At 49.2% G+C, this 26,238-nt stretch overlaps 2 protein-coding genes across 7 annotated transcripts in view; one reads left to right on the top strand and one right to left on the bottom strand.

Annotated features, from left to right (window-relative positions):
- Positions 1 to 200: 200 nt before the first annotated feature.
- LOC128329975 (zinc finger protein 282-like) overlaps positions 201 to 26,238 on the bottom strand; it is a 32,733-nt gene continuing 6,695 nt past the window's right edge. For 2 of the 3 annotated variants that reach the window (XM_053262015.1, XM_053262017.1), the window contains exons 2-9: positions 25,422 to 25,823; positions 23,540 to 23,666; positions 21,756 to 21,875; positions 13,529 to 13,639; positions 12,863 to 12,982; positions 11,292 to 11,477; positions 6,078 to 6,218; positions 201 to 3,647 (exon numbers count right to left, since the gene is read on the bottom strand). In XM_053262015.1, the coding sequence (XP_053117990.1) occupies positions 2,230 to 3,647; positions 6,078 to 6,218; positions 11,292 to 11,477; positions 12,863 to 12,982; positions 13,529 to 13,639; positions 21,756 to 21,875; positions 23,540 to 23,666; positions 25,422 to 25,823 (2,625 nt within the window). In that variant the 3' untranslated portion in view covers positions 201 to 2,229. The remainder of the gene's footprint in view (positions 3,648 to 6,077; positions 6,219 to 11,291; positions 11,478 to 12,862; positions 12,983 to 13,528; positions 13,640 to 21,755; positions 21,876 to 23,539; positions 23,667 to 25,421; positions 25,824 to 26,238) is intronic. The other variant, XM_053262016.1, reaches the window with a different exon arrangement.
- Positions 19,321 to 26,238, top strand: part of LOC128329976 (zinc finger protein 398-like) — a 38,928-nt gene continuing 32,010 nt past the window's right edge. Inside the window, exon 1 of one of the 4 annotated variants that reach the window (XM_053262022.1) lies at positions 19,321 to 19,393. Coding sequence is in view for 3 of the 4 variants with exons in the window: in XM_053262023.1 (XP_053117998.1) it covers positions 19,543 to 19,602 (60 nt within the window). In the remaining variant the exon portion in view is untranslated. Of the gene's footprint in view, positions 19,394 to 19,436; positions 19,603 to 26,238 lie in introns of those variants that run through there. The other 3 variants (XM_053262023.1, XM_053262018.1, XM_053262024.1) reach the window with 3 other exon arrangements.

Consider the following 26,238-nt stretch of genomic DNA (forward strand, 5'->3'; position numbering starts at 1 on the left):
AAATGCTGCACCAGTATATTTGGTGTAGTATATTCATACCTACACCAATTACTCAGCACAATTTTTATTGTCCACCGTGCCTCCCAAATACACTACAGCACAGCTAGAAGGAAAATATTACAATTTAAAATAATAATAATAATAATCAGAGGGAACAGACCAGAAAGGGGATGCATTTTTTCAAGGAGAAGAGTTGATGATGAACTGCAGCATATGTTTTATATAAACAAGCAATACAGAATTTGTTATTACACCCATATTTTGGATGAATACAGATGACTGCTTACCAAGAGCATTTCTGGACGGCACATTTTACCGCACTTTACTGAGAGGCTTTATTGTGAGTTTGAAGTTACCTTAAAAAATGAACTCAAACAGTGGATTTTTTTACCCTGGACATAAATCGAGCTATGCTCTAATGCGCAATGAAAAACCCGAATTGTGTGTGAGGTGCTCCCCAATAGCTCACAGGGACTTCGGGGTAAATCTAGCTGATATGTGAATGCACACCCTCCATTCCGGAGGAGAAGCGAGCTAAAAGCCCCATTTGGAAATGCTCCAGGTGGCAATATATGGTATTTATGGAACCTCTTGATGAAGTGATTGTCTGCATTGATTTTGCCACTTCCCTGCATTTCTGATCTTGCGCAAATGTGTGGTAGGATTTCCTAAGCGCTTGGACCTTACAGATGACTGGTTTGCCAAGTAGTCCCATGCATATCCTGGTGAGTCACCATTAACAAAAGGTCATCTGGATTCACCCAAGGTGGCCCAGGAACAAACAGATGAAGAAAATGGGGAGTTGAGAAGAAGAAACCATGACCGATGCTCAAGGATCAAGCAAGAACATTTTCACTGCCTGGGGGTCGGGGTGATGCAGCTCATCCGCTACTGTGGTACTAAAATGGAACCTAGGATTTTTGAACCCAAGGTTTAAAAAAACACAACCTTTCATCTCTGGAGAGAGGAGAAGAAATTGGTATGGTTACACTTCTTTTTTTTTAAATCGCTGGGTGCAGAGGAAGGTGAGGTGGGATGCTGACCATCAACTACCATACCCAGATTTAGTAACAGGCTATTTATAATTTCTGGGAGATTTATTACTTTGTTGCAATTTGGAAAACATACACCACACACGGTCTTTTCGATATTTAGATTTGCAGTTTCACAGGGAGGTAGCACAGGGCTGATACTCCCACGAGTTGTAAACAGAATACTGAGGCTCCAATACCTTTGAACCTTCATGCCAAACTTAATACTTCCATGGCAGGGTTATATTAGATCTCTTTTATTCCCCCACTGTCACAAAGTTGAACAAGAGACTTGGTTAGTCTCAGTCTAAGGCAATGAGCTCATTTAAATCTGCATAACTTAAATATACATGTGCAAATCAGCAACATCTCTCTAGGAAAAAAGGCAGTTAATTCCTCTGCAGTACAGTGTTCTAATTTTTTCCATCTATGTGCAGAATTAGTTTTGTTCTGGGTGGCAGTATCAAGGCAGTGTGTGCACACCTGCATTCAGAGTGGGGCCTTCCTGATTCAGCCTGAGCGGGATCTAAAATTAACTGAGCGGACATCCAAAAACTTGTGAGCACGCACACATGCGCACGCCTTAGAGGAAACACTGCTGCTGTGTAGCATGTAACAAAACATACAATCCTGCCTTGTGCTTCTATTTTCAAACAGCAGTAGTCTCAACCTTGGGTTGCTGTTGGACTGCGACTTCCATCAGCAAATAGACTTCCACGATTGTGGCTGATGGAAGTTGTAGTCTAACAACACCTGGGGAATCAAGGCTGAGAACCCTGACCTCTGCAAATCCTCTGCATATTGTGCTGTCCATGCCTCAGTTGAGCTGTATATATTGGGCCCTGACCGTTAACCACTGTGAGATGTCAATAGTCCAGCTGCTAGTCAGTCAGTTTGGGGGGCAGCAGATTCCCCCTGCAGATGCTGAGGGCGTGTTTGTTTGTGTAAGATTACCACAAGCTGAAAACAGATGAGATCACAGATTTAATTCCCTTCCTGGTAATCCAGGGAAGGATTCCCTGTAACAACTTTAGACAGCCCTGTTCAGATGTTCTGCAGCCATTTTCGCTGCCTCAGTCAGGGGCTCAGTGGAAGAGTGGTGGCCATTTTGTGGTTCAGTAGAAGTATGGCAGCCATTTTGTGCAAAAAGGCTCCGTGGCAAGTGGAAGCAAGCCCTCTCTGCATGGGTGGGCACTTCTCATGTGGTCCACGTGGGGCTTCGTACAGGGGCTCTGCCCGCTTTGTGTCTTTCTCCCGTGTGGACGCGCTGGTGCTTCAGCAGGTTCTGCTTGCGGATGAAGCGTTTGCCGCAGGCCTGGCACTGGAACGGCCTCTCGCCTGTGTGCAGCCGTTGGTGGTACTGGAGATGCTCCCTGCGGCTGTAGTTTTTCCCACATTCTTCGCACTGATAGGGCTTCTCCCCCGTGTGCAGGCGCTGGTGGTTCTGCAGGTGTTCCTTGCGGCTATAACTCTTCCCACACACACCGCAGCTGTAGGGTCGCTCACCGGTGTGGATTCGAGTGTGGTAGTTGAGCCGGGAGCGGTGCAGGAAGCGCTGGCCACAGTGAGCGCACTGGTGCTGCTTCACCTTGCTATGGCTGCTCCGGTGGGTTGCCAAATCATGCCACCTTTGGAACGCCTCTCCACAGTCACTGCAGGTGTGAGCAGGCTGATCTGGAGGGGCACTCTTCCCTTCACAGAGAGGCTCCAGTTGTGGCTCCACCACTGAGTTCACACTGCCTTCAGGGCCTATCTGAGACACGCTGTCCCCATGGGATTCTCCGTCACACCGATGGAGAGGCATCAGTGCCCCAAACGACAAAGGTTCGCCTAGCATGTTTTCCTGCTGAGTCCTTATCCTGGACTGCTCCCCAGAATCTCTTGAACGAGGGCCCAAGATTTGTTCCAAGTCCTTGTGGTGTTCACCAAGGTCTTTCTCTTCCACCTTTATCACAATCCCCACATTCCTGGGAAAAGCCATCTCACTGGTGTGCATTAGCTGGTGATACTGCAGATGCTCTTTGTGGCTGGTACTTTCCCCACCCTCTCTGCAGGAATAGGGCCTTTCCCCCATGTGCATACGCTGGCTGTTCTGCAGGTCTTCCTGGTAGCTAAAACTCGTGCACCGGCCACATCTGTAGGGTTGCTCTCCAGTGTGGGTGTGGTAGTTGAGCTGGGAGTTGTGCAGTGCACACTGGCCACAGCGAGCGCACTGGTGTTGCTTAACTCCCCCATGGCTGCTCTGGTGGGTGGCCAGATCCTGCCACCGCTGAAAGTCACTGTAGGGATGCAGACGGGACTCTCGAGGGACCATCAGGGTCATACTCTGCTCACAGTGAAGCCTCTCTTGTTGGGGTTCAGCAATTGGGCTAGGATTTTGCTGGCTGCCGCTCTGAGGCACGGTGGTCCCAAGGGATCCTTCATCTTGCCGAGGCATAGGTCTGAGCCCCACCGACCTTAAGGGTCGCAAGAGACCATCTGGGGCGCTTCCCTGAAGACTCTCTCCTCCGGGTTGGTCTTTGGATTCTCTGAGGCAAGGTCTCAAGATCTGCCCCAGTCCCCTGCGACTTCCGCTGGGGTCATGGGCTTCCGTCTTAATAACAATCCCAACATCTCCTGGAAAAGAGAGTGAGAATGTGTGCATTTGCAGGGGCTGGGCGGAGAAGCTGCAGGCAACGGCAGATGCAGGTTTTTCAGTCCAGCCTGTTGCTCCAAGTTAACCGAGGGTGTCGGTGTCACGCCATGGTATACTTCATACCAAGCCTTAGCCAATAAAAGCCATATAAACGGCTATGAGAACCCGAACCAGATTTCTCTGTAACAGGGATTCCCAGATGTTGTTGACCACAACTCCCAGCATCCCCTGCAGCAATGGCCTTTGGCTGGGGATTCTGGGAGTTGTCATCCACAGTATCTGGGGATGCCTGTCACAGGGAGCACTGAAGAGTCCAGTTAGAGCAAAGGAGAGGCTGGCTGGACTTACCCAAAAGAACTTCACCCTTTAGGTGTCAACTGTGTTTGCGGCAGCTATGCTGGTATTGGCTGCAATAAACACATCATTGTAAGGCGCCAGCAGCAGAACTGACCTGGGGCATCTGGGCCCTGGAGCCAGAAGCCTTTCCCCTCCTGCTTCACCACCTGCAGGGCAGTTTATCTACTTATTTGATTTATAGACCCACCTTCCAAAAATGGCTCAGGGCGGTTTGCATCAAACCCAATTTCTAGCTCATCAGCCAAAATGCATTTAGGCAGAAGCAAACTTAGACACCACCAGGAGAAATGGGGCTTAAGCAATAGGAGACAGACAGAAGGGTTAGCCGGGGAGTGCCAAGCAAGAAGTCTCCAGTTCTGGGGCACACAGAGCTATTTTCTGCTGCTTTGCAGTGCCAACCAGAGCATGGCCAGAGAAGACACTGCGGTCCATCCACCTAGCCAGACAAGGTGGTTCGAGGCGCCAATAGGAGTCTGGCTGGCCCTTCAGAACTGTTGCTTCATGCAATTTGCTGCCAGCGTGGTATGGTGGTTAGAGTACTGGACTAGGACCGGGGAGACCCGGGTTCAAGTCCGCCTTCAGCCATGAGACTTGCTGGGTGACTCTGGGCCAGTCACTTCTCTCTCAGCCTAACCTACTTCACAGGGTTGTTGTGAGGAGAAATTCAAGTATGTAGTACACCGCTCTGGGCTCCTTGGAAAAAGAGCGGGATATAAAAGGTAAATAAATAGATAAATAAATAAATAACAAGCTATCTATTCACATGCCTTGCCTCCTCCAGTACAGCTCCCTTTTGGAACCTGACCACCTGCAGGATCCTGACCGTGCACCTGGTTGAGGCCCTGTGTCCTTTGTTTACTGCTCTGGATGCTGACTTCCGCCTGACCCAGCTAACGGACTTGCCCCTGGCCCTCCCCTCTTACCCCCTGCAGGCCTGATCGTCACCCTGAAATGAGAGACATGCCTCTAATCTCTTGGGGACACACACCAAAGCCCAGCAATTGGCTATGACTCCCTGGCATGTGTTTGGGGATGCCTTGGGCGTGCTTGCCACAGGCAACCCCAGCGTGGACACAGCAGACTCGACTGCGACATTAATATGTGAAGTGGTGCTCTGAGAAAGCCAGCCAGGAACTGGAGATCCTCTTCTTCTGAAGTATGGAGAGGAGCTCAAGGAGGCTGCTGCGTTACCAACAAGCCACCGACACAGGCTTCCTAGCTGCATGAGCTGCAGGCAGCACAGAAGATATGCAAAGCTCATCTGCACCAAAGAGTGCAGATATTGTGGAGATATGAAGCGATGCAAAATACCGAAAGCAGACAAAAAGGAAGGTCTAGGCCAGGGGTTCCAAAAGTTGGGGCCCCCAGAGGTCGTTGGACAACAACAACTCCCATCACCTCCAGCCACAATGGTCAGAATAAGTTTCTCATAAGCAGTCTTACTGGAATTAATGGGACACATTTATTTGTCTTGTTAATTTCCAAGGGGGTACTCATGACTATTCTACCAAAGACAACCACAGGGCTCTGTGGGCGCCAGGAGTTGACACCGACTCGACAGCACACTTGACTTTACTCATGAGTAACTTAGTCTGGATGTAAGCCAGTGACTGGAGTAACTTAGCTGGGCACCTCTGCCGCATGGGATCCCAAAGGTACGTTGCAAGGTTAAACACCCCACAGCGGAGAAAGTTGGGGGGGGCACTTGGAGTGGGGGAAATGGCAGAAAGGGAAAAGTGAAGCACTCCCTTCTCTGCCCCTGTTTCCCGTTGCCTCATGGGAAGTGGCTTTTCCTTTTCTGAAGAAGTCTTTCAAACATTTGAGTATAGTAGGGGGTCTCCAAAGGCCATTGTGGCTGGCTGGGGATGATGGGAGGTGTAGTCCAACAACATCTGGGGAGCCAAGGTTGAGAACCCCCCATGCAAAGTAATTGCAGAAGACTGCCTTGATTACCCTCTGGCTCAAGTCAAAATGTGGCCTATTGGAATGTGAGTATAGACCTCGGACTCGCAGGTGGTAGTCCCATGATGCTGATTTGCCGCATCTGACAATACCTGCTTTCTTTTGCCACTGGCCTGTTCTGGGTCCTGGAGGGAGTTCAGCCTTCGTGGGGACTCCGTGACTCTGAAGCATGTGCAGCTCTTCTTGGCTCTCCATCCAGGGCACGGCATTGGGCAGTTGGGACACAGCACCATCTACGCAAGGCAAGGGAAAGCACAAAACATCAGATGTGACTCAAATGCCCCGAATGGTTTAACTTATTAAAATAAAATAAGTCAGCCACTCTGCTACCCAAGGTACCTTCCACTTTTATGAACTTTAGGTACGACTGCAGCTCCCTGATTGATGAACACCTTAAAATCCTTTCTCTATTTCTTCTTACCGCTCTGCACTAAACGTAGCACAGAGCTGTTGCTGCTTCTGTTCCCATTGTGCAGGTGTTTTCAGGAATGCTGAACAGCTCAGTCTGGCATAAACAACAGATAACGCCTCATTCAACCTTTCCCCCTCTCGCTACCAGAATGTCACGTCCGAGTGGAAAAGAGAGCCCCACAAACAGCTTTGCAAATAAATTCACATATATTATTAGCTTGCAAAAATGCTATTAGCAATACCTAAAAGGGGGTGGGGAGACACACCAGTTTTTGCCAATCTCCTGTTTACCTACAGGAGATTTTTTAGCCACCAAAAACAAGGAGTGTGACCCTCTACAAGGCTTCACTCAAGTCCAATTCATTAAACTGGACATATTAAAAATTGCTGCAAAATTGTTTTCTCATGGGAAGCATTTTCATTGCACATGTCCTCATATGGCGAGGTCCACTCTTTACCTTGGACATGATCCACCAGAAAGTTCTCCAGCACAAGCCCTACTGAAATGGAGAGGAATTGCACAAGAGCAAAATGTTCTGGTGGATTGGTTGTGCTCTTTGTCAAGGTGTCAGTTCCATTGGATGCTAAAGATCTTCCAGATGAAGCACACCTAACATCTTGAAAGATGCACTGGAAGAGACAGAAAGGCACCATTGCAAAAATCAGTGGGAGGCGAGATGGGATTTCAGCCTGAGATGAGCAAAAGATCAGGCCTCGCCGTCAAATGGTTGCTGGTAAATAGATCAATATTCTATATAAGAAGTTCTTTATATCAACTCTGATTCATTCTGATTTTGCACAACCTTTCAGTGAGCTGGTAGGTCGGATCCAGAAAACTCCCTTGGTCATTGGCCCTGAGGACACGTTCTGAGTTATCTTCTGCTTTGCGCCTTGCTCGCCTAGAAAGGAAGATTTCAAGCAGATCTCTCCTGCTATGGTAGTGAAGGGTGTGGAATTCACCATGCACCAATGTGCAAACTCTGGGGACTCCTATGCACGCCCCACTGAAGAGAGTGGAAGTTGCAGATCAGTAAGGTTGATATATTGCGCCCATGTATGCCTGGAGGATGCTTATTTTTAATATACCTGCTTTGGGTCCTGGCATTCTCCAGTGTTAGGTTGTGGATCTCCCTCCCTAGCCAGAGTGGTTTGGCTGTGGGCCTGGTCAGTGTTGGTGTAGAGGGAGTCACTGAAGTTTATTCCGTGCAAGTAAGCATTAGGTTTTTTGTTTAACTGTCCAGATATTTCTGTAGCATTATCGGGAATTGCTGCTGCTGCTATAGTTGCTGCATTGTGGATTTTATTGTTGCAATGCTTGTGCCGGTCCTCCGATTATGCTTAAATGGCAAGTATTTGTTCTCTGCTGCTCAAGAGGGCAAGGCTGGACCTAATTGGCTTTTCAGGACTTCTCAAACTTGGGTCCCAAGATGTTGTTGGACTACCACTCCCATCATCCCCAGCCACTGTGGCCAAAGGCTGAGAATCCCTGGCTCAAGTGACAGGAGGGCAGCTGGACAGCCCACAGTTGAGGATGCTCTGGCTCAGAATGCCGTGTGTCAAGCAAGGGTTGGACTAGATAACCTCCAAAACCCCTTCCAACTAGAGAAGCGTATAATTCTATGGGTATACATTTCAAAAATGAAACATATATGAATGCTTTAACTGTTGCATTGTTCCTGAGTCAGAGAATAAGGGAAAGGATGGAACAGGAAACATAACTGGGTTTATGTATATCTATGGATTTGTGTGTATGTACTGTATATATACACACACACACTCACACGTGCACACACATACACAGGTGGCTAAAGACACATCTCTGTGGAAACTCATGGCTCTCACATACAAAAGTAAAACAGAAGCCAGAGAGGGCAGAGAGCACGGGGGGGGGGAGGTCATCACCATGATCCACCCTAAGTTTTCATGTTCCATTCCTCTTCGTTTCAGAGAGATAATAAGCGTGTGAAATTAATAAGGCAAAAGGGTTAACTGTGGCTCCATTGTGCCCAGCATGATTTTTCAGTCTATGATCACCAATTGCCTTTGAGAAGCTGCTCGCAAAGCAGAAATGTGTGCTAGAGATTCCCTAATTACCCTAATCTTGCGGGGGGGGGGGACGGGACATGAAGCGCAGTTCACAAATGCCCCCTCCCATCTTATGGCAGGATGAGAATCAGCCTGGATGCAGCCAAGGGCTCAAGCGTCATGCACATCCCAAGTGGTGTCATCCTGGACTGCACATGAGCTACCCGGACGCATCACACACAGAGAGAACCAGCTATTTGGCCCCAAGTGGCAGAAGACTCATTAGGCAGAGAAGCAAACTAAGCACAGCTCTTAATGTTTGCATGCTGGGTGCCACCGTGACAAGGTGCTAATACAGGCATTCTTGTGCATCACCAAACTGGGGACCCTCTGCCATATATCAAGTCTTGAGGATCTCAGTTCCACATGAAAGCAAGTCCCTAGTCCTCTTGAGACAAGACTGAAAACATGGGAAGGGAGTGTTCTTCTAAAGGCTCAGAAACCAGAGGACTGGGCAGGAGAAAAGGATTTTTCCAGGAGTCCGCGAAGTGACAACGAAGACAGAGGTTGCAGTGCCATCTAAACTTCTTCCCCTCCCCCGCCCCCTTCAGTCCCCTCCCCCTGCTCTTCTATGTCCACTGCTCTTTTTATCCCTTTAACCCCCAGCCCGCTGTTCCCAAAATCTCCAGCTGCAGAAACCTCAAGGCTCTAGCAAAATGCAGAAAGACTAAGGGCAGGGTTGCATGTTTATTGGTAGCTGGTGGTTCTTTGGCACAAAGACTATATGTTCTGCCATAGAGCACAACAGACGTATAAGCGAAGATGGGTCCTATCCCCCGCCGAAACCAGAAATTCTGTTTGCATTCACCATCTGTACGCATGTCGGCCACCCCCAGGAGACCAGACTGACCGGCCCCACAGCAGCTGCTGTTGCTCTAGAATGCGTGGTGGGGCCCATTCACACAGGACACCACATTCCCACATGTGGACACTCAGCAGGGGGTCCAAGGCCAACTCAAACTCCCTGATGATACACATCTTTCCAAACACTTGTCGCATTCACGTTACATTTCTTGAGGCATATACATAAAGAAAACCTCTCTTGTGTGTACATCTAAAAATATGTAATATGTGCAGAGGAGACATTTAAGTTTGGATACAGGGAACCCGGGTTTCAAATTCCTGCACGGCCTTCGTGAAGCCAACACCAAAACATGTTACAGGAAATCATGTAATAAAAATGCAACCCACACAGCTTTTCCTTTTCCTTTTGCTTGTCTTTATTTGCATTGCACCTTTGATACAAAACTACGCCTGGAAATAACTTTTATTTTTATTTTTTTTAAAGAGAGCCGGACTGCATCTTCATGAGATAAAAAGGAATTTTTAAAAAATAGCGGTGGTGTGGGAGGAAGGGTGAGAACGAATAAATATATTTGCAACAGAGTGGAGAAATGCAGGGCCTGGGGAGGGAGTGGAGCGAACGGGAGAAGGTGCTTGCAGCGAAACTGTTCGGAGGCCAGGAATGGAAGCAGGCACGGAGGGAAGAGAAGAGAAAGCGAGAGGCCAGTACAGGCTGCAATGGCTCAGACAAGTCCCATGGAGTGTGAGGTGAGCAATGCAAAAGGCCTGCCCGAGGTGGCGAGAGATGCAACATTCTGATGTGTACAGACAACAGAGGAGCCACTTTTAGCAAGGGTCCGTTCCACGGGTTGCCACTCCAAAGCTACTAAGGGACATCTCGCCCAGCCCTCAACCGTTCATTGCAAAACTGTCATTTTATATATGAAACGCACCGTTTAATAAATGTGGGGGTGGGTTTGGAATTTGGTTTCTGAGCCTTTAGTGTGCGCACACGGCCGCCACGTTTCCAACCCTGCAAGAGAGATAGGAACACTCTCAAAGTAAAACCGTGAGATTCTCAATGTTCGTCACAAATCTGGCGGTTTCAGCTTAAAGTGGCAAGCCCCGACAATCCCAGCACTGGCCTAATTTTGTTTGCTTTGCTGCTTTGGCCCTGGCCTCAGTGACCGGGGGGGGGAGGGAGGGCAACCCACATTGGTCCCTGCCTGGCGGTACACATTTGGTGGAGTACAGCAGGCCTGGCTGCTTCTGCAACGCCCAGCCTGTCTCTCCGTGCAAGCCGTGGCCTCACTGAATGCCCGCCCGCCTGCCCGCCCCCTGCATCCAGTGGTCCTTGTAGTGGTTGTCCCCCATGGCAGGCAGGACTGGAGACGCTGGACTTGGTGAGGGGGAGGCTGGGGAAGGAGTGGAACAGAGACAGGAGACTGACGGGCAAAGCTATGGCTGCTCCTTTCCCTTGGCTGCGTGGCGTTAAGGGAGGGAGTCCCCGCCCAGTGAAGGCAGCAGCCGTGGGGCCGGAGGCTCCGTGCTGTGAGTCCTTAGGTGGTCCTTGAGGGACTCTTTGTAGCGGAAGCTCCGCCCACACTCCGCGCACTGGTAGGGCCTCTCGCCGGTGTGGATCCTCTGGTGCTTGAGCAGGTTCTGCTTGCGGATGAAGCGCTTGCCGCAGACCGGGCACTGGAAGGGCCGCTCCCCCGTGTGCAGGCGCTGGTGGTTCTGGAGGTGCTCCTTCCGGCTGTAGCATTTGCCGCACTCCTCGCACTTGTAGGGCCTCTCGCCCCGGTGGGTCATCTGGTGCCGCACCAGCCCCGAATGGCAGTTGAAGCTCTTCCGGCACTCGGCACACTCGTAGGGGCGCTCCTGGCCATGGTGGCTCCTCTGGTGGACTTTGAGGCTCTTCTTCACCCCAAACATCTTGCCACACTCACTGCAGCCATGAGGCCTGTCAGCTGGCCCTGGGGGTGCAAAGATGCTCTGCAACTCGCTCTCTAATTCAAGAGATTTACCCGGTCTGCTCCTGGCCGGGCTCAGAGCTTGTGCGACAGGTCCGCACGGACCAGCGTAGGCTTCCGCTGCTGCCGCCGCCGCTGCCGCCACAGGGGTCTCCCCCTGGAAGAGAGGCTCCCCGGACCTTGCTGGTTCTTCCGGGCGCGGGCGTTGCTCCTCTGCTTTGACCACCATCCCGTTGCCAGCTGAAAGACAGAAAGAAAACAGGCTGAAATTATTCATCCCAGCAACTTTGGAATAAAGGGGGGACGTGGACAAGTCCCTTGGCGAGAACGCTAGCTTGGAAGCCTCCGTCCACAGACCCAAGGGTTCTGTGGATCTGCCGTGAGCAATAGAGTACAAAGTGCCATTGGAGATAACCGGCAGGAAGTCAGACGGAGAGGCAGGCAGATGTAGGCCTGGTTAAGTCCAAACAGTGATCCATTCAGCACCGTGCCTTAGGCAACAGGCATGACATTCACTCAGCACGGCAGCCAGGAAGAACAGCACAGCGACAAATGTAATTTTTCTGAAGAAGAATGTGCACGTGTATGCTCATCACGCGATCACTACAAACATCAAGGGGTGGCATTTGCATGAATGAAACTACCACCAAGTACCAGGCACATAGTCAGCTTATAAATTATGGGTGGGGCACCAAAAAAAGTAGGGGAGGCAGATTATCTGCACCTCATCAGTCCTAAGTGCAGATGACATTAAGTTATTTTAAAAAAAGTAAAGGGGGCAGAGAAAAATGGGTGAGGTCTGCCCTCACCCGCCCCACCATGGCTATGGGTCTGCCAAATGTCACCACCGACAGAACTTGCCTGATAATTTCTAATCACTCTGCTTAGGAAGCCTGCACTCCACCCATATGTATTGCATTGCTGGTTCTTCTAATGTGATTTGCATGGATTTTACAGTTGTATTTTAACCTTGTAAACTGCCTTGGGATGATGACAGTGGAAGAACAACAATACCTGGAGACCCAATTTTGGGAACCCCCGACTTAAAGATACGAGTCAGCACTATGAATTGGGCCGGGAAACAAAATGGCAGCCGGTGCAGGTGCTTCAGAACAGGCGATTCAAGAATAACAGCCCACACCTGCAAAGAAGCAGACTGCTGGATTCTGCACTAGCTGGCATTTCCACACCTTGAAGGGCAGCCCATTGTGCAGCACCTTACGGTAATCTAACCTGGAAGTCACAAAAGCAAGCTGGCAATGCCCAGGCCCTGATGAACAGAACCAGATACCAACCCAGGATGATAAAGGGCGCTCCAAGCATGGGAACGGTAGAGCCCTAGCCAGAGGGGACAAGCAAACATATGAAGCTGCTTTCTGCGGAGTCAGACCCTTGGTCCATCTAGCTCAGTATTAGCTACACTGGCTGGCAGCGGCTTGCCAAAATTTCAGGTAGGAATCCTTCTCAGCCCTACCTGGAGATGCTGCCAGGGATTGAACCTGGGGCCATCTGAATGCCAAGCAGGGGCTCTTACCAGCCAGGCGCTAGCACAAACACAATCACCCCAAGGCTTTTTCCTGGCTGGCTTTTTTGCATGTCTCCGCTCAGCAGCTGCAGCTGCTCACCTGTGCCAGGGCCTGTAAGAATGTCTCTCTCCGCTGACTCCCAATGCTCCCGGACGCACGGCTCCTCCTCCTGCTTAATCCATGATAAAAAGTCGTGGGCGGAAATGAGGGCTTCAGCACCTGGCGGAAGGCAACGAAAACAAAAAGGGAAAAATTCTGGTTCTGATCACCTGCAGCAAAGCCTCCACATGGTCCCCAAAGAGCAGCCAGATCCAAGCAATTCAGCAGCAGAAGAGCCCCCCAGCCCCAGGTTGCAACTGTAATGATCATCAACCACCCTTCTGAAAGGCTCTCCGCTAGGAGACCTCACTGGGGGCATCTTGCTAGGAAGTGGAGCCACTGCTGAGAAGGCCTTGTTCATCCCCACTATTGGTTTCCATTTCCCTCACAGAGGGGGCTGTGCCTCCCAAAAATGTCCCCGAGGGTCCCACAAGCCTTCAGGACATATTTTCGGGAGCCACAGCAGGGGCATAAAGAAGTGGAGAGCTCCGAAAATCACTCCTCCCACATTGTGTGTGGGGAACATTTTTCAGTGTGCCCAATGTGAGTCTGGGTGTCAGCCCTTCTATAGATACATAATGTATAAAACATATAAGGAGCATCTCTGGAACAGTATTTGAGAGCAGTCTCCTTCCCACAATAGGATGCCGTGATTCTATACATCACCTCCACAGGGGTCTGTGGGCATCCCTCTTTCCTCCTGAAATTGCCCTCCACCAGCAAAAGGTTCCTCTTGCTTGATCCGGGTCAAGATGTCGGGTGTAGACATCAAGGATTCTGTTAAGGGGAGAGACAATTAGAGGAGGGTCTCTGAAGTCATTTGGACCAGGGCAGTTCAGGGGAGCAGCTGAGCCTCTCAGCCAAGGAAGTTATGGGTTAAAACTCCAACTCAGTTCAGAATTCACTAGGTGGCCACAACCTCTCAGCCTCAATCCCTCATCAGCAACTTAAAACTAACAAATCCTGCAAGGTGGTTGTTCAGATGGCCAAAATCTATTATATTAATTCTCCTGGGTGTGCCTTGGAATGTGCGTCCCAGAGCCCAGCTGATTGGCTGGGCGGCGGACACACCTGATTGGCTGAGGCACACCCAGGAGGATTGGTTGCCGTGACGGCGGCCCAGCCATGGAGGCCAGAGGTGGCAGGCCCAACCCGGCCATGGAGGCAAGGCCCGGGGGGGGGGAGAAAGTGGCGGGGGGCAGAAGTGGCAGTGGGGAGGAGAGGTGGCTGGGCCCGGAAGCAGAGACTGGGGCAGAAGTGGGGGGGAGAGGTAACTGCCGGCCCCGAAGAATACACAGATGCTCTGTGTGGGGTCAGCTAGTACAATCTGAATTCTCTAAAGCAAGGGTTCCCAACCTGTGGTATTCCAAATATCGATGAACTACAACTCCCATCATCCCCAGCGATACTGCAGCATCTGGTGGCGCAGTGGAGAGCCCCTGGTGGCGCAGTGGTAAAACTGCCGCCCTGTAACCAGAAGGTTACAAGTTCGATCCTGACCAGGGGCTCAAGGTTGACTCAGCCTTCCATCCTTCCGAGGTCGGTAAAATGAGTACCCAGAATGTTGGGGGCAATATGCTAAATCATTGTAAACCGCTTAGAGAGCTTCAACTATAAAGCGGTATATAAATGTAAGTGCTATTGCTATTGCTAAGTGCTATCTGGAATACTGCAGGTTGGGAACCCCTGCCCTAAGCACTATATAAAATGCTAAGTGAAAGTAATATTCTGTATGGTGCAAACTTGCCACTTGCTCCCCATGTATCGGAGAGAGGAATATTGCTGGTTTGCATCTACGTCAGACATTTGAAACCCACTTGGAACCTGATTTCGAGCTCACTTTCTTTCTTCACTGACAAAGTGATGAGAATTTCTTGTGAGTTAACTTTAAGCCCAGGAATTTACAATACTGCTCACCACCCTTGCCATCCTGAGTGCCCTGTTGCCTTTGAAAAGCATAACAAGAGGACTCTTGGAGAACGTGGGGCAGAGGGCAGAGGATTATGTATGTATGTATGTATGTATGTATTTTCTACACCGCCCTTCCAAAAATGGCTCAGGGCAGTTTACATTAAAACAAACTAAAATCAATTAACTGTTAAAATCAAAAACAGTAAAAACAACATAGGACCATTATTAAAACAATTAAAGCAATTTAAAAACCCTGGAAGGCCAGGCCAAAGAGATTGGTTTCAAGGGCTCTCCTGAAGGCCAATAATGAACTCAGATTGCAGATTTCTGCCGGGAGTGCATTCCACAGCCCAGGAGCGGCTACAGAGAAGGCCCGCCTCTGAGTCGCCACCAGAAGTGTTTAGTTTATTCATTCATTCATTCATTCATTCATCAAACTTCTATACCACCCAAACCTTCGTCTCTGGGCAGTTAACATAAAACAATTGAAACACATATAAAAATTAAAACAAATCAACAGTTTAAAATCAACCATAAAATTAAAACAGACAATTTAAAAAAGTTGAGAAAGCTTGGGCGAAAAGATGGGTTTTCAGGTGTTTTTTTTAAAATTGCCAGCGATAGGGAGGATCCTATCTCAGCAGGGAACGCATTCCACAATCTCAGGGCAGCGACCGAGAAGGCCCGTCTCTGTGTAGCCACCAAACGAGTTGGTGGTAACTGAAGACGAACCTCCCCAGATGTCCGGTGGGGATCGTGTAGAAGTCCCTAATCTCACGCAGAGCAGCAGCACAAGCTCAGGAGCCTGGGGAGGGACAGAGTCCTGGTGTCCTCAACCTCTGGCCTGGCTACCAAGCTCAGCCAATGTTTCTGGGTTGCTGCTTAAGCCCTCCTCAGAACAGCCATTCCAAGGCTCCTTGGCTGGGGACCATAACCATGCAATAGGACTGGAGCTGGTTTATATGTATAGTGCAGGCCTGCACGCCGAATGGGCTGGACATTTTCCTACCCTGCCATACCTGCAAGATATAAAAGAGCACGGACTGTTTTCTCCAGCTGCATCAGAGCTGTGAGGTTGGGATTTTTCTTCTCCTGCTATGACCACATCACTAGAGGAGTAGGGGCCTCCACTAAATCACTCAGTGTTGATTTGTTCTAACTTTTATGTATGTTGTAATTGTTTTATGTTAACCGCCAAGAGACAAAGGTTTGGGTGGTACATAAGTTTGATGAATAAATAAATAAAGTAAATAAAGCCCCCTACTTGTTCACTGTCACATTTCCGGTCACCTTCAAGTTTCTAGTCCCTGCTTTGTTGTTAAAGGCCCCCATTTCTCAAATTCGGATAGAAGACTCTAAGGACTGGACTGCCTTGCTGGATCAGGCCCAAAGTCCACCTACTCCAATTAAGGCAGATTTAGTTTTTAAATCAAACTTCTTGCTTTTATATTGTTTTAAATGTCAACTGCCTTGAGGCTAACGTAGTAACAGGCAACATGGAAGTATAACAGGTGGGTCTAAGTAGAATGAATGGTGACTACATCCCACTTCTTTCAACATGGTGACCCTTAGAACCTCCTCCCATGGGCTATGAATTTCTGTCCACACAACCATTACAAAGGGACACTGTCTATAACAGTATGGGCAATACCCCTCTGTAATTTTCTGTGTGATTGCCATCTTGAACCAATATGGTGGAATGGCAAAAAATACCCACCAGGGTCCCTAAGAACGCCCTACCATGTCCTTTGTATTCTATTTGTACTGGACTGTAAAGCAAAGGTTATTAAAGGGGGACACACAGACACAGTGATCTCATAAGTCTTAAAGCAATGATCTCGTAAGTCTTAAAAAAAAAAAAACAGGACAGGAAGGTAACTTCCCCCATTTGCTTTCACCACCTGGTATTCAGAGGTTGACTTCCTCTGACCATGGAGGTTCTATTAAACGACCACAGCTAATATCTGCTAACAGATCTTTTATCCATGCCCCGTCTAACCCACTTTTAAAACCATCTACAGGAGTGCTCGCCATCAGATTTTGTGCAAATGGATGCCATAAATTATTCAGGGGTTCTAAGACTTGGGCCCTCAGATGTTGTTGGACTACAACTCTCATTATCCCCAGCTGCAATGGCCTTTGGCCACTGGGAGTTGTAGTCCAACAACATATGGAGTCTGAAAACCCCTGAATGAGTTAATCATAAATCACATGGGGGCTGGATGGGAACTGGTGAGAGCAGCCCCATGTCGGAGAAGGCCTTACTTTAAAATCTCCCCCCCCCCCGGTCTCTTCAGCTCCAAGCCTCTCCCTGGTGTCCCAGGTTGAGGCGGTGGCCAGACGTGATTTTGCCAGCTGCGTCCATTTCTTGAGATAAACAACCTCAGGACAGTGATACATCTGCTGGACACCTCCAGACTGGATTACTGCAATGCGCTCTATGTGGGGCTGCCCTTGTATATAGTCCGGAAACTACAGTTGCTCCAGAATGCGGCAGCCAGGTTGGTCTCTGGGTCATCTCGGAGACACCATATTACTCCCATATTGAAAGATCTACATTGGCTGCCAATAAGTTTCTGAGCAAAATACAAGGTGTTGGTTATAATCTATAAAGCCCTAAACGGCTTGGGCCCTGGGTTTTTAAGAGAAGGTCTTCTTCGTCATGAACCCCACCGCCCATTGAGATCATCAGGAGAGGTCTGTCTGCAGTTGCCACCAGCTTGTCTGGTGGCCACTCGGGGACAGGCCTTCTCCGCTGCTGCCCCAAAGCTTTGGAACACACTCCCTGCTGAAATAGGAGCCTCCTCATCTCTGACAACTTTTAAAAATTCTGTAAAGATGCATCTATTCACCCAGGCTTTTATTTAATAGTGTTTTAACATCATTTTAAAACGTTTTAAAATTTAAATTGTTGAAATGTTTTAACTTTTACTTTATCACTTGTTTTAACTACTGTTTTAAGTTTTCTGTTGTCATTTGTTTTAACTCAAAACATGAGTTAAAACAAATGACAACAGAAAACTTAAAACAGTAGTTAAAACAAGTGATAAAGTTACTTGTTTGATAAAGATAAACTTGTTTGTTTGTTTACTTGTTGTAAACCACCCAGAAACGTCAGTTTTGGGTTGTTTAAAAATATGAGATAGATAGATAGAAATACTCTAGGGAGTGGTATTTTATGTGTGTTTACATACAGTTATTATTGGGGGGGCAGTATTGGTGTGAGCATTTCTGGGTGTGGGTGGGTTGCCCTATAGCTGCTGCTCTTGTGCATGACTGAGCAGGTTGTGGGCCTGGTGCTACTGAAACAGAGGAGCTGGGGGTGTTGGAGCTGGGGAGATGTGTCTGGGAAGGCAGAAGGGGGATGGTCTGAGGGTGGTGATTTCACAGGTAGAGGCAGAGGGAGAGATGGCACTGGGAGTTGGGTAGGCTGTTGCAGGGGGAAACGCTCCTGGAAAGTCCTTTTTCCAGCTCTTCCCCCAACCCCGCAGCCCCAGGGAGCTCTGGAAACACTCCCTCTAGGATTATGGTGCTGCTGTTGAATGCCGGTCAAAACATCCCAAGACATATCTCTCATCTACTGATTGTGGTTGAGCATGCTGACCTGGTATGTGGGATGGAGACGTGGTTGGATGACCTGGGTGTCCTCCAGGTTTTCTGATCCTGCAGCAGCCCCACCTTGAGAGTCGGGGAGGGGGCATTGCAGTCATCTATCGTGAGACCTTTCCCCTTTCCAGTTGCCCGGTTAGGCAATCTCAGAATGCCAAGTGCTTGTCCTTGAGGGTGATCCTCCAGGATAAACTGGGGGTTCTGTTGGTGTACCAACCACCCTGCTGCACTTACCTGAGTCTCCCTACCTGAGCTGGCAGGGGTGATCGTGGAGATGGCTTTGGGTTCCCCAAGCTTTGGGGACTTCAACGTCCACACTGAGGCCCCCCCTTGTAGGAGCGGCTCAGGATTTCATGGCCGCGATGGGCCTATCTCAATTGGTATTGAGCCCTACCCACATGGTAGGACATACTCTGGATCTGGTTTTTGCTGACCAGGGAATAAATGATCTGGAGGTCAGGGAGTATGAGTTAACTCCCTTGTCATGGACAGATCACTGTCTGCTGGGGTTTAGTTTGACTGCTCCTTGGAGAGTTTCCAGTATCCAGAGCTGGTGACTCTGTCGAGGCCATGGTGAATCTCTGGAACATGGAGACAGGCCGGGCTATTGACATGGTTGTTCCTAAATGCCGTCTCTGGCTTGGGAGCCCATTCTGCTCCTTGGTTTTCCTTGGAGCTGAAGGCAATGAAACAATTCAGATGACGGCTGGAATGACACTGGAGGGAGAGTTGGAATGAATCCAACCAAGGGGCTGGAGCCCATTTTAGGGAATACTCCATGGCAGTGAGGACGGCGAAGAAATGTTTTTTCTCCATCTCCATTGCATCTGCTCAGTGCAGACCAGCAGAGCTGCTCTGTGTAGCAAAGGCATTGCTCCACACATCCCCCCAGGTGAGGAACCACCTACAGCCCGTTGTGACCAGTTTGCGTATCTCTTTGCAGATCAATTCGCTTGCATCCATGCTGATGTGGACTCCAGGGTTTTGACTGTCTCGGCAGACGTGCTGCAGGTACTGTCTGATCCTACTGTGTAGGATTCCTTTCAGTTAGTGCGGCCTGAGGATGTGGACAAGATCCTGGGCAGTGTGCGGGCAACATTGTGCATTCCTGACCCTCGCCTTTCATGGCTAATAATATCTGCCAGGGAGGGTACAGGTAGATGATAATCAATGCTACATTAAGGGAGGACAAGATACCACCACGCCTCCAGGAGGCAATGGTAAGACCATTATTTTTTAAAGCCCTCCCTTGATCCCTTCAACCAAGGCGACTATAGACCTGTTTCTAACCTTCCCTTTTTGGGCAAGGCGATCGAGCGTATGGTGGTGTCATGGCTGCAGGTGTCCTGGGTGATACAAATTATCTAGACCCCTCTAAATCTGGCTACCATCCTAGATATGGGACTTAAACTGCTTTGGTCGCTCTAGTGGATGATCTACGCTGGAAGCTTGACAGGTGGAATATGTCCCTCTTGGTTCTGCTGGATTTGCATATGAATGAGCAACCACATGTGTGAGCACTGTAAGATATTCCCCTTAGGGGCTGCTCTGGGAAGAGGATCTGAGGTTCCAAGTTCCCTTCCTGGCAGCTTCTCCAAGACAAAGCTGAGAAAGATTCCTGCCTGCAACCTTGGAGACGCCGCTGCCAGTCTGTGTAGACAGTACTGAGCTAGATGGACCAACTGTCTGACTCAGTATATGGCAGCTTCCTATGTTCCTACCTACCCACCCCTCAGCATCAGTACCATTGACTGTGTCTTTCTGGACTGCCTCTTGGGTATAGGGACTGGAGGTACTGCTTTGGAGTGGCTTCGGTCCTTTCTCGGGGGGAGAGTCCAGAAGGTGGTGCTGGGGGAGTACTGCTCAGCTCCTTGTTCATTGGCCTGTGGGGTCCCGCAGGGTTCAGTTTTGTCCCCCATAATGTTTAACATCTACATAAAACTGCTGGGGGAGGTCATCTGGGGACTGGAACTGAGTTGTCAGCAATATGCAGATGACACTCAGCTCTATCTCTCCTTATCCCCTGATCCGAGGGAAGCAGCAGATGTCCTGAGTCGGGGGCTGGAGGCCGTGATGGGTTGGATGTGGGCTAATAACCTGAGATTGAATCCAGGCAAGATGGAGCTGCTGTTGGTCAGTAGCAGAGCCAATTGGGATGAGGGGATTTGACCGGTTCTGGATGGGGTTGCTCTCCCCTTGAAAGAGCAAGTATGCAGCTTGGGGGTATTGCTGGACCAGGCTCTGCTTTTGGATGCTCAGGTGGAGGCGGTGGCCAGGAGTGCCTCTGCACGGCTTTGGCTAGTGTGCCAGCCGCCTCCCTTTCTCAAGAAGGCAGATCTGGCCACCGTTAACAAACACCTTAGTCACGTAACGGCTGGATTACTGTAAGGTACTCTACGTGGGGCTGCCCTTGAAGAATATTCAGAAACTGCAGCTAGTGCAAAATGTGGCAACTACGATTTTATCTGGAGCTGCCCACTAGGATCATATTCCATTCTGAAAGAGTGACATTGGCTGCCAATTTGTTTCTGGGTCCAATTCAAGGCGCTGGTTTTGACCTTTCAAGCCCTTAACTGTTTGGGCCCTGGATATCTGAAGGACTGCCTGCTTCCAAGGGTTTCTTTCCGCCCAATTGGAGGGCGCTCTGTTCCGCATGCAGATAATGAAGAAGCCTCAGCTGTCGTGCATGCGGGACAGGGCCTTCTCAGTGGTGGCCCCCAGACTCTGGAAGGCTCTCCCGGTGGGCATCTGCTCCTCAGTCTCCATCACCGTTTTTAGAAAGCAAGTGAAATCTTGGCTTTTTACCCAGGCTTTTATAGGAGTGTTGTTTTTGTTGCTGCTGCTCTGATTTTATGGCTCTCTGTGTATGTTGCATTTTTATATTCCAATTTAATATTTTTTATTGTGTAACTGTTTAGTAGTTTTATATTGTTTTAAATGTTTTGTAAACCACCTTGAGATTGTTTTAATGAAAGATGGTATAAAATCCTAACAATATAACAAGCAAACAAACAAAAATGACTTCTGTGCCTTGTCCTGAATGACCCAGCACAGGAGTTTAGTGATGCAATCACAGATTTAGAACTGTGTCACCTGGGCTCATCCTGCTAGTCTACGCGATATGCAAATTGTGTTCAGTGATTTGCCCCTGACTCATGCAGGTCATCATAAGTCCTGGCTCCCAACAGGCTTCCAAAGGACCACCACTTCTTGCCCCAGTAATGAACAAAGTGGTTCAACCCTGCAACAGCACACATGATGAAAAAAAGCTCCTGCAAAAACAAAACAAAACAAAAGGGACTTTCAAATGACTACAGGTCACTGGGGCATTTGGCTTCGACCGGACCCTCACCCTCACACCTTGTTTTCCTACCTGTGCAAGGATCTGTGGAAATCTCTCGCCCCTTGGAGCTCTGTTGGTCCGGTATGCATGGTTCTGCCCCCCGTTCAATCCTGGGATGTGCCTCTGGCTTTGAAACATTAACATCTGCTCCTGGGGAAGACACAAGGAGAAATTAAAGGCTGATGCAGAAAGACTGCCTGTTTCTCTCTCTCCCCCGCTCCCAAGTTTGATCTAGTAATGGTTTCAAGATGGCGGCCAATTGGATCCTACTTTGGATGCAAGTAGCTTTGTCTCCGTTCCGTTGGCAGAACTTAACTCAGCCCCGCACAACTTCTGAACCACCAAACTAAGCGCAGCCTGCCAGCGGAATAAAGAAACCAGTCTGCCTGTGACTATAAAAGCAGAGTAGTGAAATGTCTTGCCAGCCACTCTGCATAGACCACAAGTCCACTGTCTTGGCGGCCCACCAGCTATGCAGGACAGGCTTAGGACTCATCTCAGTGCCCTGCTCTTTGCGACAGCAACACCTGTGAGGGACTGCAATGTAGATGTCCCTGTCCCCATTTCTTGATCTTGAGCAATATTCATGGGACCGCTTGTGAAAATGCCCCAAGAACTAAAGACAGGCCTGCTCGTATGCTGGTGAGAAGGAGCAACACAGCATGCAGACCTGCTTTCCACAAGCTCTCTCTGGAAACATCCTTACACAACTCCAGCGAAAATTAAAATTACTGTCCAGACCTAGCATCCATGGTGGAATGTTCCATATCACCTTGCAAAAGGATGCAACTTTATACCCCGTCTTTAGGGGCAAAGAACGGATACTGGTTTCCCTTGAAGGATTGTTATAAGCCAGAGGTTCTCAAACTTGGATCCCTGGATGCTGCTGGACTTGCAAGTGGACTCCATCAAAATACAAATACAACTAATATTTATATATCACTTTCCCAAAGCGGTTTACATTGATAAATTTTAATTGTAAACCGCACAGAGACACAAGTTTGGGGCAGTATAGAAATATAAATAAACATGAATGAATGAATGAATGAATGAATGAATGAAAACAAACAAACAAACAAATGGCTTCCTGTCCCCAAAGGGCTCACAATCTAAAAAAGAAACATAAAAATAGGCACCAGCAACAGCCACTAGAGGGATGCTGTGCTGGGGATGGACAGGGCCAGTTGCTCTCCCCCTGCTCGATAAAGAGAATCACCACTTCAAAAAGGGGCCTCTTTGCTCAGTTAGCCGGGGGAGGTGGCTGAAGCGGCCGAGGGTGGTGGGAGTTGTCGACTGACAACATCTGGCAACCCAGGTTTGAGGACCGCCCCCCCCCCGTCATACGGGTTGCAGAGATAACATGAAGACTCTAAAGCACAAAGCTGCACAACTTCAGTCCTCCAGAGAGCTGGAATCTCGGAAAGGCTCACAACAAAGGAGAAGTGAGGCTTTTCTGGTGCCAACGTTCTTCTTTGTTTGGAGAAGTCCACTAGCATCTCACCCTCCCCACCAGCCCCAGGGCTGTGAAGTTCTATGGAAAGACTGTGAGACCCAGAAGCTGCCACGCCTTCTCGATGGTGGGAAGGAAGGAATCTAGCTTATTGCTGCCCTCACTTGCCCTGGGGACTGGGAAGTGAAGGACAAGGCAAGTGAGTTGTTCCAGAGTGGGGTAGAAGGCTAGCAGAGAGGATAATTTCCCTGAACTGCTCTTGAAATCATTCAATTGTCTCCCATCTGGGGCGGGGGAGAGAAATCAGGTTATTTCCAAGAAATTCCAAGGTTTAGCCGGGGTGTTTGCCCATAATCCGTTATACCTAAGGAGAGCAAAGACTCGTAGTTCTCCTTCACAAGGTTATGGTACAGGTCCTTCTGCCACTCAGCTAAGTTTTTCCATTCTTCAGCAGAGAAATACACAGCAATGTCAACAAAAGTCACCGGCATCTGGAAAAAAGAAAGGCGCTCAGACATATTGGTGGTTATGGCCCTCTGATGGCAGACGGATGGCCTCTTTCACTAATTGAGCACTTGACCCTCAGGGTTATGGTGAAGGAGGCGCCATCTTCTGACACTCATACATACATTTTCCGAAGCGCCCCCACCCCCGTCCCCTCTAACAGGGATTCCCAGATGTTGCAACATCTGGGAATCCCTGTTAGAGGGAGCACTGCCCTCACCCGCCCACCCTCTGCCAAACTCTTTGTGCAGTGTGTGCATTTAGTATTATTGAAGCAAATCCCTCTGTCCATATTTAGCATCACTGAAACAAATAAAAACCCAAGCTGAAATGACACCACCACTCAATCATCCTGTGAAAATGCAGTACAAGAAATATGCACACTGGTGCATAGGGATAGCAAGAGATACACTAAGATGGAGCGTTTGGAACTGTAGTGTGGAGCTCGGGGGAGGCAGTCCCGTGGCAAGGGTTGGGCAGGTGTCCACACGTCACCGGGGAAGACGGCCAGCCACACCAAAAGGCAGGCCCAAATATGAATGAGCCTCGGCAGAAGCACCTTGGCCAAGGTGTGTGGGTCTTTGTGATTTTGGTGCCTTCCGCGTCCCAGTTCTCTGAATTGACTCCATCCCGTCTTCCCTGAGACCCTTTATGCTTGTAATTCCGTCCCATAACCTGCTCCCCCTCCCCAAACACACACTTGGCTTGGTCTACACATGCAGGAGTATTAGGTGACAGAATGGACTATACCACTTTGGACCACAGGCAGGGGGTACCACTGCTCAATGCTTCCTCATGTAAAGAGAGCAAGTGTAGGGCAGCAGTTAGAGTGTGGGGCAAGGATCAAGCAGACCCAAGTTCAAACCCCCATTCGGCCATGAAAAACTCACTGGATGACTCTGGAACGGTCATGTCAATCTCAGTCTAACCCACCTCACAGGGTTGTGGTGAGGATAAATATAATCATGTACACTGCTCTGAGCTCCTTGGAATATAAATGTAAGTAAATAAATTAACAAATGAACAAAAATAAATGAAAACAAACAAAACACCCTGCAAACAGTCAACTAGAAGCTCAGGGAGAAAGGTTCAACCGCAGCCCTTCGCCTGCTATGCTGGTTTTCTATCTGCAGAGAGTTTTTATTATGAGACTTTGCCATGAGCCCTCAGCCCAGACCCAGCACATACTGACCATTTAAAATTTATTATTATTACTTTATTTATTTCGTTTATATACCACCCATTCAAAAACAGCTCGGGGCGGTTCATGATTTTTAAAAAGCAGCATTTAAAACACTAGCATAAAATGCATCGAAACCACTTAAATACTGTTTTTAAAAAAGCCTTTACAGCAGAGGTGGGCAAACCTGACCCTCCAGCTGTTGTTGAACTCCAACTCCCATCATCCACAGCCCCAACTGATGGTGGCCGGGGATGATGGAAGTTGTAGTTCAACAACAGCAGGAGGGTCAGGTTTGCCTGCCCTTGCTTTGGAGCTCTCTTGAGATCCTCCGGGGATGTTAGACCTCTTATTCCCATGGGGAATGGGTTCCATAATCTCCCATAATCTCAGGGTGGCTACTGAGAAGGCCTGACTCCAAGTCGCCACAGAACTTGAGGAGATGCCAGGATGCCTCGGAAGATGGCTCCGACTTGGCACAATCCACCAACTGGCCAAGAGGGCAGTGCCTTCCCTAGACCTCCTGCTCCGTCCACACCCCAGCGACCACTTCCCCTTTTACCTTGGGGATTTCTCCCTTGGCACCCGGCGGGAGTCTTAAGACCCAGAAGTTCCGATTCTTCAGCAGGTTCTCCATGTTCTCCAGCCTCCTCTGGAGCAGGCCATACTCTTGGATCAGGGTCCCCAGCACGGCCCACTTGCTCTCCAGCTGGTTCCCAAACTCCATGGCTGTCTTCTCACAGTCCAGCAGTTTCTTCTCTGCCGTCCCAGATCGGCCTTCCAGGCTCAACAGTCGAGTGGCCAACAAGTCGATCTTCCTCTCCATGGCCTGTACCGTGGCCACGACGCTCCAGAGGGAGGCTTCTGCCGTGTGCAGCTGAGCTTCCCTCATGTGGCTTAACTCGGGGACGAGGGGAGGCTGGAGAGGCATCAGGTGCTGCGCTTCCACATTCCATTCCTGGATCTGGGCAGGGGAAAGGAAGGGTCAGAGAAACAGAGGAGTACCCTCAAGAGAGAACCGGATGGTGGAAAGTGGGCCAAGACTCCACGGAAATGGAGGCCGACCAGGGGAGTGTCTCGTCTTGGACAAACCAATGGCTTAAGACTGGGTATGAAAACCAGAGCCCTTCATCTTTACAGGCAAGATAACTCATAATTAAACAGAACTTATAATTAGGAAGTTCTTTCTGCCCCTTCATAGCATGGTCAAAGAAGGGAAGCCTTCCTCCATGAGGAGGAGGAGGAGGAGGAGGAGGAGGAAGAGAGGGCAAACAGTCTGTCCATCCTGACAACTTTTAAATGTGGGTGGCCCATGAGAGACATCCCTTAAAACTTGGGTCACCAGATGTTGGACTACAACTCCAATCATCCCCAGTCAC

This window comes from Hemicordylus capensis, chromosome 6 (genome assembly GCF_027244095.1).
Source record: "Hemicordylus capensis ecotype Gifberg chromosome 6, rHemCap1.1.pri, whole genome shotgun sequence".
Classification (NCBI taxonomy): Eukaryota; Metazoa; Chordata; class Lepidosauria; order Squamata; family Cordylidae; genus Hemicordylus; species Hemicordylus capensis.